Source organism: Triticum aestivum, chromosome 2A (genome assembly GCF_018294505.1).
Source record: "Triticum aestivum cultivar Chinese Spring chromosome 2A, IWGSC CS RefSeq v2.1, whole genome shotgun sequence".
NCBI classification, from domain to species: Eukaryota; Viridiplantae; Streptophyta; class Magnoliopsida; order Poales; family Poaceae; genus Triticum; species Triticum aestivum.
Genome location: NC_057797.1, coordinates 24490294 through 24505908, shown reverse-complemented (window position 1 = coordinate 24505908; position 15615 = coordinate 24490294). Strand labels below are relative to the sequence as shown.

The window sequence follows — 15615 nt, the reverse complement described above, 5'->3', positions numbered from 1 at the left end:
GACGGGGACGGGGACGACGCGGGACGGGCCGGGACGGCGCGGCGGTGACGACGGGGACGACGAGGATGGGGACGACGGGGCAGCGACGACGGGGACGGGGGCGGTGACGAGGGTTATGGAGACGGGGGCGGCGGGCGACGGGGCAGAGGAGAAGAATCAGAGGAGAAACTGAAATTTTTGAAGTGTTCAGTTATATAGGATGGACCTTTAGTACCGGTTGGAGCCACCAACCGGTACTAAAGGCCTGTTTTGGCCAAGCCAAGCGGCGGGAACCGCACCCCCTTTAGTGCCGGGTGGTGGCTCGAACTGGTACTAAAGGCCCCTCCTTTAGTACCGGTTGGTGCTACCACCCGACACTAAAGGGGGTGCGCTGGCGCAGGTGCGGTGCGAAATGTTTAGTCCCACCTCGCTAGCTGAGGGGCGTCCGGACTGGTTTATAAGCCCCAGTGCGGTAGCTCCCTCGAGCTCCTCTCCAAAGCAGGCCTACTGGGCCTAAATGGTCTGTGCTGCCCTGTGGGCCTACTGGGCCTTTGCGGGCCTGCATCCTGGCCCAACAACAGGTTGGGTTTCTAGTCGTATGCAGGCCGCTGTGGCGCAGTAGGTGGGCTTTTTTTCTTATTTTTTTGCTTCATTTATTTTTGTTTGAGTTGTTTTTTTGCTGTATTTAGAGTTTCTTTGTGAATATTTTTGCTCTAGATACAAAAAATTACAAACTTTCTGTTAGTACCGGTAGTTTACAAATTTGAATAGTTTAAATTTTGATTTATTTGAAATTTGTGTGAATCACTAGTTTGTGAATAACTTAACTTTGAGAATAGATTTTTCAGTGATTCTTTTTTCTTATGTTTAATATTAGTGTGTTTTATCATTATATTCAATTTGGTAATGCTTAGGTTATTTAAAAAAATGAAATGCCTTTTGTAACGGATGAGTTTTCGTTCGAAACCCTGGTACTTCGAAAGAGATTGTCCATTTAGTACACGAAGTGCATCCAGTTTTTGCGGTAACCCTCTCTACTTACTTTTTTGCACATGCTATGTGGGTGAAATTATGATACCATGCCAACTTTCAACCTTTTCTGAGTTCATTTGAAATGCTTTTCAATTTCAGGGTCATTTAGCTTAAAAAATCAGTAAAGGCATGAAAGAATTTGTTTGCACATAAAATTTCTTCGCGTTTCAAATGCCAAAACACATAACTACCCTAACTATTACAGAGATTCCCTCTAGGGTGTGGAACACAGAAGAAAGTGATGATAGTGAAGCCGATCACATCCCAGATCTTTGGGTGTGAAACTTTTTCTTCGCGTGTGTCCCTTTGCGCCGTAACCATGGAAAATCTTCATCATTTAACGGGATGCTCGGGTCAATATTCACTGTGAATGGAGCAATTTCATCAAACTTTTCATAATCTTCTGACATGTCTGTCTTGTCATCCACTCCCACGATGTTTCTCTTCCCAGAAAGAACTATGTGCCGCTTTGGCTCATCGTACGATGCATTCGCTTCCTTATCTTTTCTTTTTCTTGGCTTGGTAGACATGTCCTTCACATAGAAAACCTGTGCCACATCATTGGCTAGGAAGAATGGTTCGTCTGCATATGCCAGATTGTTGAGATCCACTGTTGTCATTCCGTACTGCGGGTCTTCCATTACCCCGCCTTGTATCATATTGACCCATTTGCACCGAAACAAAGGGACCTTCAAACCACGTCGATAGTCAAGTTCCCATATGTCCTGTATATAACCATAATATGTTTCCATTCCTGTCTTGGTTTCTGCATCAAAGCAGACACCATTGTTTTGGTTGGTGCTCTTCTTATCTTGGGCGATCGTGTAAAATGTATTACCATTTATCTCATACCCTTTGAAAGTCATTATATTCGAAGATGGTAACTGGGATAGCAAGTACAGGCCATCTTCAATAGAGGTGTCATGCATGGTACGTGTCTGCAACCAGCTGGCGAAACTCCTGGTTTGTTCACGTGTAATCCGGTCATCAGACCGCTCCGGGTGTTTGGAGCGTAGCAAAAATTCTTGTGTTCATCCATATACGGAGCCACCAAGGCAGAATTCTGTAGAACTGTGTAGTGTGCTTCAGTGAGAGAATGTCCGTCCATACATATTATTTGTTCCCCTCCTAGCATGCCTTTTCCATCCAGTCTGCCCTTATGCCGCGATTCAGGAACACCAATCGGCTTAAGGTCAGGAATAAAGTCAATACAAAACTCAATGACCTCCTCATTTTCATGGCCCTTGGAGATGCTTCCTTCTGGCCTAGCACGGTTATGAACATATTTCTTTAAGACTCCCATGAACCTCTCAAAGGGGAACATATTGTGTAGAAATACAGGACCCAAAACGTTAATCTCTTCGCATAGGTGAACTAGGATGTGCGTCATGATGTAGAAGAAGGATGGTGGGAACACCAACTCGAAACTGACAAGACATTGCACCAAATCATTCTCTAACCTTGGTATGATTTCTGGATCGATTACCTTCTGAGAGATTGCATTGAGAAATGCACATAGCTTCACAATGGCTAATCGAACGTTTTCCGGTAGAAGCCCCCTCAATGCAACCGGAAGTAGTTGCGTCATAATCACGTGGCAGTCATGAGACATTAGGTTCTGGAACTTTTTCTCTACCATGTTTATTATTCCCTTTATATTCGACGAGAAGTCAGACGGTACCTTAATACTAAGCAGGCATTCAAAGAAGATTTCCTTCTCTTCTTTGGTAAGAGCGTAGCTTGCATGACCCTGATGTATGTCGTCTTTTCCGTGCATACGTTGCTGGTCCTCCCGTGCCTCAGGTGTATCTTTTGTCTTCCCATACACGCCCAAGAAGCCATGCAGGGTCACACAAAGATTCTTCGTCACATGCATCACGTCAATTGCAGAGCGGACCTCTAGGTCTTTCCAATAGGGCAGGTCCCAAAATATAGATTTCTTCTTCCACATGGGTGCACGTCCGTCAGCGTCATTCGTAACAGGTTGTCCACCAGGACCCTTTTCAAAGACCACCTTCAAATCCTTGACCATATCATGTACATCAGCACCAGTACGGTGGCGGGGCTTCGTTCGGTGATCCGCCTCACAGGAGAAATGCTTGCCTTTCTTTGTTACGGGATGCCTACTCGGAAGAAATCGACGATGTCCCAGGTACACATTCTTCTTACAATTAGCCAAATATATACTGTCGGTATCGTCCAAACAGGGCGTGCATGCGCGGTATCCCTTGTTTGTCTGTCCTGAAAGGTTACTGAGAGCAGGCCAATCATTGATGGTCACGAACAACAACGCCTTTAGGTCAAATTCTTTCCCCATGTGCTCATCCCACGCACGTACACCTGTTCCATTCCACAGTTGTAAGAGTTCTTCAACTAATGGCCTTAGGTACACATCAATGTCGTTGCCGGGTTGCTTCAGGCCTTGGATGAGCACTGGCATCATAATGAACTTCCGCTTCATGCATAACCAAGGAGGAAGGTTATACAAACATAGATTCACAGGCCAGGTGCTATGGTTGCTGCTCTGCTCCCCAAAAGGTTAATGCCATCTGCGCTTAGACCAAACCATACGTTCCTTGCGTCATCTGCAAACTCCTTCCCGTATTTTCTTTCTATTTTTCTCCACTGTGACCCGTCAGCGGGTACTCTCAACTTTCCGTCTTTCTTACGGTCTTCTTTGTGCCATCGCATCGCCTTGGCATGCTCTTTGTTTTGGAACAAACGTTTCAACCGTGGTATTATAGGAGCATACCACATCACCTTGGCAGGAATCTTCTTCCTGGGGCGCTCGCCCTCGACATCATCAGGGTCATCGCGGCTGATCTTATAGCGCAATGCACCGCATACCGGGCAAGCGTTCAAATCCTCGTACTCACGGCGGTAGAGGATGCAATCATTAGGGCATGCATGTATCTTCTGCACCTCTAACCCTAGAGGGCAGACAACCTTCTTTGCTTGGTACGTACTCTCGGGCAATTCGTTGTCCTTTGGAAGCATATCCTTTATCCTTACCAACAACTTTCCAAATCCCTTGTCAGATACACCATTCTCTGCCTTCCATTGCAGCAATTCCAGTGTGGTGCCCAGCTTTTTCTTGTCACCTTGACAATTCGGGTACAACAATTTTTTGTGATCCTCTAACATGCGCTGCAACTTCTTCTTCTCCAAATCACTTGCGCAGTTTTTCTTTGCATAGGCAATGGCCCGACCTAGATCATCCACGGGCTCATCCGATGCCTCTTCTTTAGCTTCTTCCCGCATTGTCGGCTCAGCTTCTTCCCGCATTACCGGCTCAGCTTCTTCCCTCGTTGTTGTATCATCGTATTCAAGGAACCCATGGCCAGGATAGCTGTCGTCGTCCTCTTCTTCTTCATTGTCTTCCATCATAACCCCTCTTTCTCCATGCTTGGTCCAAACATTATAGTGGGGCATGAAACCAGACTCAAACAGGTGGACGTGAATGGTTCTTGACGTAGAGTAATTGCGACCATTCTTACAGCCAGCCCATGGACAATGCATAAAACCATCCGCTCGCTTGTTTGCCTCAGCCGCAAGCAGAAAAGTACGCACGCCATTAATGAACTCAGGAGAGCATCAGTCATCGTACATCCATTGTCGGCTCATCTTCAATACACAGCACCGAAAACATCAAATTAATACAATACATAAAGTTCATACATAAAGAGCATACAACACTTCAATGCAACAAACAAATAACTCTCTAGCTAAAGAATTTAAATGCAACAACAAATGCGATCAAGATCGCAACTAAGGTAACAATTGATCCAACAACATAATGATACCAAGCCTCACTATGAATGGCATATTTTCTAATCTTTCTAATCTTCAAGCGCATTTTCTCCATCTTAATCTTGTGATCGTCGACGACATCGGCAACATGCAACTCCAATTCCATCTTCTCCCCCTCAATTCTTTTCAATTTTTCCTTCAAATCCTCGTTTTCTCTTTCAACTAAATTTAACCTCTCGACAATAGGGTCGGTTGGAATTTCGGGTTCAACTACCTCCTACATACAAATATCTATGTCAACTTGATGGGTATAATTTATCATAAACATAAAATGCAATGAATAGTTTTAAAAGAGAATATACCACATCCAAATCATAACCCGGACGAGGGCCGACGGGGACGGATATCAAAACCATGGCACTATGCATAACAAACAACGTATGGGTAAGATAATTATACGAGTAACTATATATCCAAATCACACAAACATCATTTTTTTATATAAAACTTCATGAACAAGAGGCTCACCACAAGGTGGTGCCGGCGACGGGACGTTGCGAGCAATCGACGGTGGTTACGACGGATATTTAGAAGGTACTAAGTAAACCACACCTACATATGCAAAACTAAGTGTTATTTTTGACCTCAAATTGCATATAAATCAAATACCAGCATATATATATAATTCCTCCCAAATTACTAAACTCAATAATCAATCACTATATAAAGCATTGCACCAGCTAATCTAGCAATGAGAGATGGAAGGAAAGAGTTGCTAACCTTTGTGATCATTTGAATGGATGGGGGCCTTCAAATCTTGAGCAAAATGTGTGATGATCTTGAGAGGAAGAGGGGAAAGAACAGAGAGGAGAGGGAAAAGGGGAAGAACAGAGCGAGCTCGCGTGGACGAAGGGTCTATGTAGGACGACCTTTAGTACCGGTTCGTGATACGACCCGGTACTAAAGGTGCTGGAGGGGCCCCGGACTGACAACATCCTGCCACCACTCACTTTAGTACCGGTTCGTGGCACGAACCGGTGCTAAAGGTTCGCCACGAACCGGTACTAATGAGAGCGGCCCGGCTAGCCGTTGGAACAGGCCCTAATGTACACATTAGTGCCGGCTTAAATTCAAACCGGCACTAATGTGCTTCACGTTTGACCCTTTTTCTACTAGTGAGACTTCAGTCCTCACTGCTTAAAAGCATTTTTTGCGGTGAAAAAGGGAGCTTTATTTAGTTACTGATAGGATTACGAACGGTAACGAGAAGGCTAATCAGAGCATCAGGGGCATCCAAACCAGAACTCGGTTCTAGGAATTTGATAAATTATTCGTTGTACAAAATTATTACAAAAAGGTCTAGCACATGTTTACACAATTATTTTGCATCTTGTTGCACAATTGGGGTAAACTAAATTATATAAGATTGTACGTAGGAAACACACAACCACACACGTACCTTGATTTCTCTCTGAACTTCCCAGGCTTTTCCATTGATGCTGATTGACCCCTATATGATTCACTGATCTACTGAAGGGATGGAGTTAATTACACAAAACCACCACATTTGAGGCATCGTTTGCAGAAAACCACGAGGTCGCTATTTTTTTTGTAAAAATCATCGCACATTCAATAATCCTTTTGCAAAAAGCACTGATCGAGTGATTTAGGTCGTTTAATCACTTTCTGACAAGTGGGGCCGGATTGTCAGAAGCTGACTTGGCAAAACATTTACATACACCCCCTTAGATCTAAAGAATAAAAACAATCGACCCCCTCGTGCACAACTGTCCCGATGCTCGCTGTGGCCCAGCCGGGAACCCTGTGCCACTCCGGCGACCTCGCCGCCGCCGACAACATGTCAGCGACCACTGCTGCCCTGTGTACCATCTCCTTCCTCCTCCTTTTTTTTCTTTCTCCTCCGGGACAACACGCACCTCGCCTCTGCCTGGCCCAGCGGCTTGCAAGCATGGCCATGTTGACGGCACCGGATTCCGCGGCGGCTTGCAACCCCCGCCGCTCTCCAACAGTCTTCCCGCCACGGACAGGCACGCATGCGCGCACGAATGTTGTCTCCTCTACTCCATGGATCGTAGACGAGGAGAGGGAAGTCAGGGACGAACTCCTAGTGTAGGCCGAGCACCCAGCACGCGTCGCCATCGCCCACTCTAGGGCACCTCCCCATGCCGGCGCCAGCCGCGTGACCTAGACGACGAGCAAAGGGGGCCGTAGCCAGCCAGTCCCCCGTGCGCACGCCCAGGAGACTTTGCCCCAGGTGGCACAGGGGTCGGCCTTGGCTGGCCAGTCCAGCGCGCACACCTCGTCGTCGAGCTCTTGATTGCCGTCGCGCGCTCACCTCACCTCCGAGCTCCTTGTCGAGGTTGGGGACGAGATGGGTGACGAGGGACCGAGCTCCTGTCCTGGTCGTGGTTGGGGACAAACTCCAGATCGAGAGGTCTGCCTGCGCGGGGGACGATAGGAGCTCTTGTCCTCGATTGCTTTTATTCTTTAGATCTAAGGGGGTGTATGTAAATGTTTTGCCAAGTCAGCTCCTGACAATCCAACCCCACTTGTCAGAAAGTGATTAAATGACCTAAATCACTCGATCATTACTTTTTGCAAAAAGATTAATGAATGTGTGGTGATTTTTGCAAAAAATTAGCGACCTTATTGTTTTCTGCAAACGATGCCTGAAATGTGGTGGTTTTGTGCAATTATCTCGAAGTGATATGTTGGCGTCGGTGGCGGTCAACTCCCAATGAGGGGAAGCAGGATTGCTAGCATCCACAACTCTTTTCAGGCATCAGAGTCTCCGGCATGCTTGGCTTCCCGCCCCACACAATGGTTTCTAGCGTTCCATTGTGTGCCACTGCCAAAACCTTGTTGTAGTACTCAAAAGATGCAAAGAAGACTCGCATATGTTTCCTTCTTTATTTTTCAGAGACCAATGAACGTCTTGTTATTAGTACCACCGATTATATGCCACTCTATGGATTAGTCTATGTGATCAGAGTTATGTCTTGATTTATGTGCCACTGGATTCTCTCCCCCACACCACCGAATCAATCAAGACAATAAGATTATTTGCTGCTGGATTCGCTCGCAACACCACCGAATCAAGCAAGACAATAAGATACCGATTGTCTGCCACACCACCGATCTGCTTTCATCCCTCGCCCGCACCAACTTCCAACGATCCCACTTGAAGGAGCACAACGGTTGGTTTTCTTCAGACTTTATGCGTACAACATTGGTTACCAGCGACGTCACTCAAATTTTGGACGACAACAACGTTGCAGGTGACCCTCGGGGACTGGTCGTCATGCAGCTAGAGCGCGAGGCGCCGTAAAAGCCTGCTTGTCGGACTTGTCGGTGGTGCAGATGTCACGGAGGTTGCAGGTGACCCTCGTGGGCTGGTCGTCATGCAGCTAGAGCGCGAGGCGACGTAAAAGCCTGCTTGTCGGACTTGTCGGTGGTGCAGATGTCACGGAGGTTGCAGGCGATCTTCATGACTTGCAGCTTGCCGACGATGAGCAGGTTGCGCGTGCCTTTGGACTAGGGTGTCGAGAACCACCTATATGAAGAAGTCAGGCCACAATATAGGCACCTAGATGAAGTGCCCCGCAGGATCAGCCTCCGCGGGTGTCTCCTTGCACAGCGGCTCCTCCGCCTCCACGGGATCCACACAGGATTAGGGTGCGATGATGGTCAATAGAACGACCTGAGGCCCAGGCGAGCGATGGAGGAATCGGTCCGCACGTTGATGAAAAACCGATCGTACCAACCATTAACTTTTGAGGGTAATTTTGTAAAAAAAACTTCGATGACGGTGAGCGGGCAGAAGCAATAGGTGATTTATTATTATTAAAATTAAAATTAAAAAAATAAATTAAATTAGGGAAAGATATGCCAACAATATATGACATATGACAACACTCCGAAACAAATAGTAAGTAACAAATGCAACTCCAACTTATAACCTAAACCGTTGTGTTGTACTCACAAAATTTTAGCTTATAACCAACACTAGTGTTTCATTTAGTATATTCATGTACACTCTAGAATCGGTCAACTTGGTTGTTATTTTATCCATTTATTTTCAGGGAAAGACGCAAACAATGTACGATCCAAAACTCAGTTATAAATTTGGAAATTGTCAAACCATGTGCAGTATATGATCATCCCTCCAACAATATTGATCAAAGAATAGTAACAAATGTTTGTACTCTGCCTTAACATAACCAAAAGAATATCTAACTAAGCACCATGAGTTGTTTGAAACCACAATTCAAAATGTGGAAAGGTTGAAGTGTATATGCGCTCATCCCTCCAACAATATCTAACATTTTTGATATCACAAATATTGGTTCACATCCCATCCTATTAACTAGATGCACAAGATAAACTTTTAATTATGAACACGGAAATATAATAATACAATATTATTGCCTTTAAGGCATATTTCCAATACCCACTACTATATGGTCATCTAAACTGGCTAACAGATAGATCAACAAAATGAAGAGCAATATATATCTGCAACATTCATACAATCATGATAGGCTAAGCCATAAAATAAATATTCATCACATATAAAAAGGTTTACCGTAAGGGAATCACATAAAGATGGTCACAATCACATAGGGAAACTCGGTTCACAGTTGCTACTAAGTACTCATAGTCGAAGGGATGGACTACTTACACATCATGAGAGATTACCGGATGGCGTTGTTGATAAAGATGATGATGAATTCCCAACCCGATGGGCGAATTCTGTTGGGCTTTGCTTCGAGGAAAAGATCAGTAAATTGCTCAATGATCAAGGAGTGTTTTTTTAAAAACATGAATGATCAAGGTGTATACATATGCCAGACACCCAAGACTCAAGGTCCTTGAGGGGGCCACACGGTGTAGGGGCAAGCCCCACCATGGGTGCGCATAGCCGGCTGGCTCAAATTTTGTAGGTGTCCTTCCTCATGGATGTCGTGATCTCTGATTTTAGTTTTTGTGTTTTTAGAGTTCGGGAAGGTTCCTAAAAAACCGATATAAAACATGCAATTGTGTCCTTGCGATAATTAGTAGGTTAGTTCAACAAATATTAAATCATTTCACAAAATAATATAAGAAATTGGCAGTGAAAATTCAAAGATTATAGATACCCGTTGTACGTATCGGCAGGGGTTTTCCACTCATCAGGGCGCACTGCTGTTGCTGCTCCAAAACAATGGGGCCCACCATTTGGATTTGTCCGCCCTCTCTCCTTCACGTTTATCTGTCTTGTGAAACGGACACATCTTGGTCATGTGTGCTAGACTTCTGTCATGTGAATTTCAAAACATTTGAAAGGTTGAAACTTTTAAAATTTATGTTTTCTAAAACTTTGAAACTTCTAAAATTTAAGATTTTCCAAAACTTAAAGAATTCCAAGAGTTTGATCATTATGGAAGTTTAAATTTATAAAAGTTTGAAATTTCAAAGTTTCAAATCATGAAGTTAAAATTGATATTTTCAAAAGTATTCTCCATATTATCCGAAGCCAAAATAAACCTAGACTAAAAGCGATCGATGGGGAGGAATCTGGTGTGCATTGAAAAATGCAGCACCGGGCCATTCTTTGAATAATTCTAAAAGCCGGACCGGGCCGGTGTTCCGGCTGGAGCAAAACAGAACTGGACCCTTTTCTAAGTTTTTTATGGTGCATAGGTCTTCTGGTAAAAGAAAATCAAGGAAATGTTTAGAAAATGGTAAAATAAGGATTGAACCCTAACCTTAAGCAAAGCAAGGACGCTGACAGCCTATAGCTTCTAGTTTTTCTTGCCGCCCCACCTCCTTCTGAAAAAGACCTAGCCGCCGCCTCCACCTCCGCCTCCACAATAGATCGGTTCCTCCTCCTCAGGTCGGCCTTGCCGTTGTCGGGAGGGGTGGGGAACCCGATCTATGAGTGGAGTTCTTAATAATAGTAGTGTTTTCATTAGATTGATTTAGGGTTTTGGTAGTACTCTTCTTCGTTGGAGATAACATCGTCTACAATAAATAATCTTCGCCCCTTCGTTCGACGACGAGATCTTTTTCCCGACGTCAATGGTGGTGTTGGAAGATTAAATTTGTCTAGGTATGGTCCTTCAGATCTTGCTTCGCCAAATCGGTTTTGAATTTTTTTCTCATGGTCGCCGCAAGGAGGATTGTCCTCTCAATATCTGTCCCGACCGCCACGTCCTCGACAATGGTGATTCGTACTCTCGGCTCCCAGCGACGTCGACCTGGTTGTTCGGTTTTTTGTCCCTGAAAGACTGGTGTTGGTACTTTTGCCGATGTTGGTTGATTACTTTAATGGCAGTGTGCGTGCATGGCAGCCTAGGCAGTGTGGCTCAAATTAAAACAATGGGAGAACCCTCGTTGGTATTTATAGGTATGTGGTTTGATACTTTCGTTATGTTCCTACGGCTGACTTCAGAAAAGTATAAGATTGTGTCATGGAAGAAGGAAGAGTTTCCAGATCTCGAAGATTTGCTCCTTTTTTTTAAACTTTATTTTGTTATCACTATGGTCAGCTCATGTATCTCTACCATGTACAATTTGCTACGATAATATTTCATGGTATTGATTGTAAAAAAAAGAACACTAACAGCCTAATGATAACCATTTTTAACACTAATAATAACCTATTGGGCTAGGATCACTTTGTGATTTATTAAAAAAATCATCGATTGTGATTTATTAATTGATTTGATGTAAAAATATTGCGTATATACATTTGATCTGATGTAATAAAAAATTAGGTCAAATCTTCTTGTTTTCGTCGCCAATGAACCGATGAGCCAGCAGTCCAACCGGTGAAAACAGGAACCAACAGCCTCGCGGTTCGGTTGTCGGTTCGGTTTTTATGTGGCAATTGGAAGCAATTTATTGAGTACAAGAGATGATTAAAGTCATTAAAAGCCTTCCAAGCAGGGCCTGCTTCTACAGTTAGAGCCATGTCAACAAATTTATCTTTGACCAATTAGTAATTCGCTTTTATTTCGAGTTATAACTTATAAGGAGGTAATTAAATTGGAGGTTTATCTTTGGGGCACAATCAATTTCTACTTGATTTGGGGAGAAACTAATGACCAGCCCTTCAAAATAATAAGGATGACACATGGCTATATAACCCGGTGAAATAGAACCGAAGCACAATGTCAGTGTAGGAAGCATGGCGCTCGTTCTCACAGTTTGCTTCTTGGGCTTCTTCGTGCCCGCTCTGGCGTCGCCCTCCAACGACAACGACTTCCTCCAGTGCCTCTCGACGAACATCCCCAGCCAGCTCGTGCAGACGCCGAGCTCGCCGTCGTTCAAGCAGCTCCTGGTGTCATCCATCAGGAACGCCAGGTTCGTGGCGCCGGCCACGGCGAGGCCGCCGCTCTGCATCGTGACGCCCACCAACGCGTCGCATGTCCAGGCCGCCGTGCGCTGCGGGCGCCGCCTAAGCGTGCGCGTCCGCATGCGCAGCGGCGGGCACGATTGTGAGGGCCTCTCGTACAGATCGGGCAGCCCCAACAGCGAGGGGTTCGCGGTGATCGACCTCGCCAAGCTCCACGCCGTCCGCGTCAACCCACAAGAGGCCACAGCCTGGGTCGACTCCGGGGCGGGGATCGGGGAGCTCTACTACCATGTCGCCACGGCGGCGCCTGGGCTGGGCTTCCCGGCTGGCGTGTGCCCGACCGTGGGCGTGGGGGGCATCTTCAGCGGCGGCGGCATAGGCCTGATGATGCGCAAGCATGGTCTCTCCGCCGACAACGTGTTGGACGCCACCATGGTCGATGCCGAAGGGAACCTCCTGGCGGACAAGAAAGCCATGGGGGACGACCTCTTCTGGGCCATCCGCGGCGGCGGCGGCGGTAATTTCGGCATCGTGCTGTCGTGGAAGGTGAGGCTGGTGCCTGTTCCACCGACGGTGACCTTCTTCAGAGTCCCCAAGACCATGGACCAGGGCGCAGTCGACGCCGTGACCAAATGGCAAACGGTCGCGCCGGTGCTCCCCGACGACCTTAGCGTACGTGTCGTCGTGCAAAACCGTCAGGCCAACTTCCAGGCCTTGTACCTCGGCAACAGCAGCGCGGCGGTGGCGACGATGGGGAGCCGGTTCCCAGAGCTCGGGGTGACACGTGCCAACTGCAAGGAGATGAGCTGGCTGCAGTACACGGCATACATATACTTCCGCGACGACATCTACAACAAGCCGCTGGACGAGCTCCTCCTCAACCGGTCCATGACCTTAGGCCCCTTCTTCAAGAACAAGTCGGACTACGTCAAGAAACCCCTGAGCAAGGACACATTGGAGAAGATGTTCCTCTGGCCCGAGGGTGCCGCGACGGGGCAGCTCGTCCTTGAGCCGCACGGCGGAAGAATGGGCCGCATCGCGGCCGATAACACCCCTTTCCCGTACCGGAGCAGCGTGCTCTACAACATCCAGTACGTCGAGTTCTGGAACGGCGAAGGGACCGGAGGCAAGGTTACACCCGACTGGGTCGGGAGCCTCTATGACTTCATGGCGCCGTTTGTGAGTAAGGACCCGAGGGGTGCGTACGTGAATTACCGGGACCTTGACATCGGCGCGAACAAGGTGGTTGACGGCGTGACGAGCTATGAAAGTGCCAAGGTGTGGGGCGAGAGTTATTTCGGCCCGGAAAACTTTAAGAGACTCGCAAAGATCAAGCGCAAGGTGGACGCCGGCGACTACTTCTGGAGCGAGCAAAGCGTCCCACCACTTCCCTTGAACCAGTAGTGTAACCGCGCAAAACAAAACAATCGTGTTTGACAAAATTGTACTTCCTCCGTCCAAAAATATTTGCCGGTGAAATGGATGTATCTAGATGTATTTTAGTTCTAAATAGATATATTCATTTTTATCTATTTCTCTGACAGGTATTTTCAGTTAGAGGGAGTAAGTGCTAATAATTGTGTTGAGCTAAAAAGCTTATTGCATGTGTCAATATAATGTCGCAAAACTAAGTCCCTAACTAATGATTTCCGCACGATTTGCGTGCTACAGTTATAACGTAGCCTGATGTAATTCAAAACCAACGATGTTTCTTTTAGATAATGGGCAGCATCATTCACACATTTGAGATCTGTTCAGTACAAACTATAGTCCTGATAACTTCAGGAGATATATCGAACCAGCAGGACCCTGCATCATGAGCTGCCGCATTACGACATCGACAAAGAATAGGCCAACAGGGGGTTGAGAACGAGAGTAGTGAACTTCTCTCGAGAGCGGCGTTTCGGTGCCCGGGTGCGTCTGCACCCGGTCAAAAAAAAAATCATAACACATTTAGAAAAATTCAAAAAAATTCAAAAAAAAAATTAGGGCGGTAGACAATTTGATGCGTGAGGTACGCTCCAATTTTCAAAACATTTGGACTTCTGTGCAGCTCTTAGCAAAAAAGACAAATCAGACCCGAACAATATATGAACAGTACACATTTTTACAGACCTCCGATTTGTCTTTTTTGCTGAGAGCTGCACAGAAGTCCAAATGTTTTGAAAATTGGAGCGTACCTCACGCATCAATTGTCTACCACCCTAATTTTTTTTGGAATTTTTTGAATTTTTATAATATTTATTTTGATTTTTTTCGTGAGCACAGGTGCAGATGAGCTCGGGCTCAGATTCGAATTTTCGACTTCTCTCTTACTATTAAACACGCGAACATATTCATCGCTAAGTGCACCTAGCCTAGCCTACACATAACATCATGGATCAATACCAGCCTTATGATTAGGATCTCTTAATTCAATCTAACCGTTAAGATAATGTTAATCCTCAACCCAAACTGCTTTTAGCAATTTTGACAGGCGGACGAAACTCTGCCAGAGTAGTACATATCCCACGCCCTCATAAGGAGTAGTATAATCACTAGTAGAAAACGGAGCTTTAAAACCGGTTCGTAAGGGCTTTTAGTGCCAGTAACCGGCACTAAAGTGTGGGCCCTAAAGCCCCCCCCCTTTAGTACTGGTTCGGCACGAACCGCCACTAAAGGCCCACCACGTGGCGTGAGCTCGCGCCGTGGCATGGGGGACCTTTAGTACCGGTTGGTGTTACCAACCGGTACTAAATATTTTTTTTTGAATTTTTTTAAAAAAAATTGGTAATTTTTTTGATTTTTTTTATTTTCAATTTTCTGAATTGAATTATTTGATGATTTAGTATCTAATCACTCCTCTTAACTTCGGAGTTCTATTCCCCCTACTTTCCAAGTCCGCACTTGTTGTTTTCCTGACAAATGTAAGCTGTCAATCCTATTAACCCTCAGCAGTTTACCTTGAGCATTAGGTCACTCGTTTCACCATTTGAGTTTGAAACTATTATTCTAAAAAACAGTAATTATTTAGTAACACTAATATTTCTTGAATAAGTTTGACCATAGTTTGACCAGATTTGACCAAAATTCAAAAAATTGAAATAATTATTTAGTAGCACTAATATTCTTGAATAATTATGTAGTAACATTAATACTTCTTGAATAAGTAGTTTGACCATAGTTTGAGCAAAATTTAAAAAACTGAAATTTGAGCATATCTTTTTTTCCTTTTGGATTTGAGGATTCTAGAAAATTGCAAACAGGTCGTAGGCTGTCAAAATCGGATGCGGATTTTCGTGCTGAATTTTTTAATATATTATACGTTTTTTTCGATATTGTACGCAAAAGTTATAGCCGTTTTATATTTTCCCTATACTTTTTGCAAAACATGTCCAAATTTAAGTTTTCAAATTTTCATAACTAATAGGTGTAGTAATATAACTACCTCTCGAAGGATTTTATTTTCTGAAGTTTTTATCATTTTCTTTTGATTTTTTCAAAACTGAAATGGC

General features: G+C 45.1%; 1 protein-coding gene across 1 annotated transcript in view; it reads left to right on the top strand.

Annotated features, from left to right (window-relative positions):
* LOC123191384 (berberine bridge enzyme-like Cyn d 4) overlaps positions 1-13525 on the top strand; it is a 59576-nt gene extending 46051 nt beyond the window's left edge. Inside the window, exon 3 of the mRNA XM_044604144.1 lies at positions 11925-13525. Within this exon, the coding sequence (XP_044460079.1) occupies positions 11925-13525 (1601 nt within the window). The remainder of the gene's footprint in view (positions 1-11924) is intronic.
* The last annotated feature ends 2090 nt before the right edge of the window (positions 13526-15615 follow it).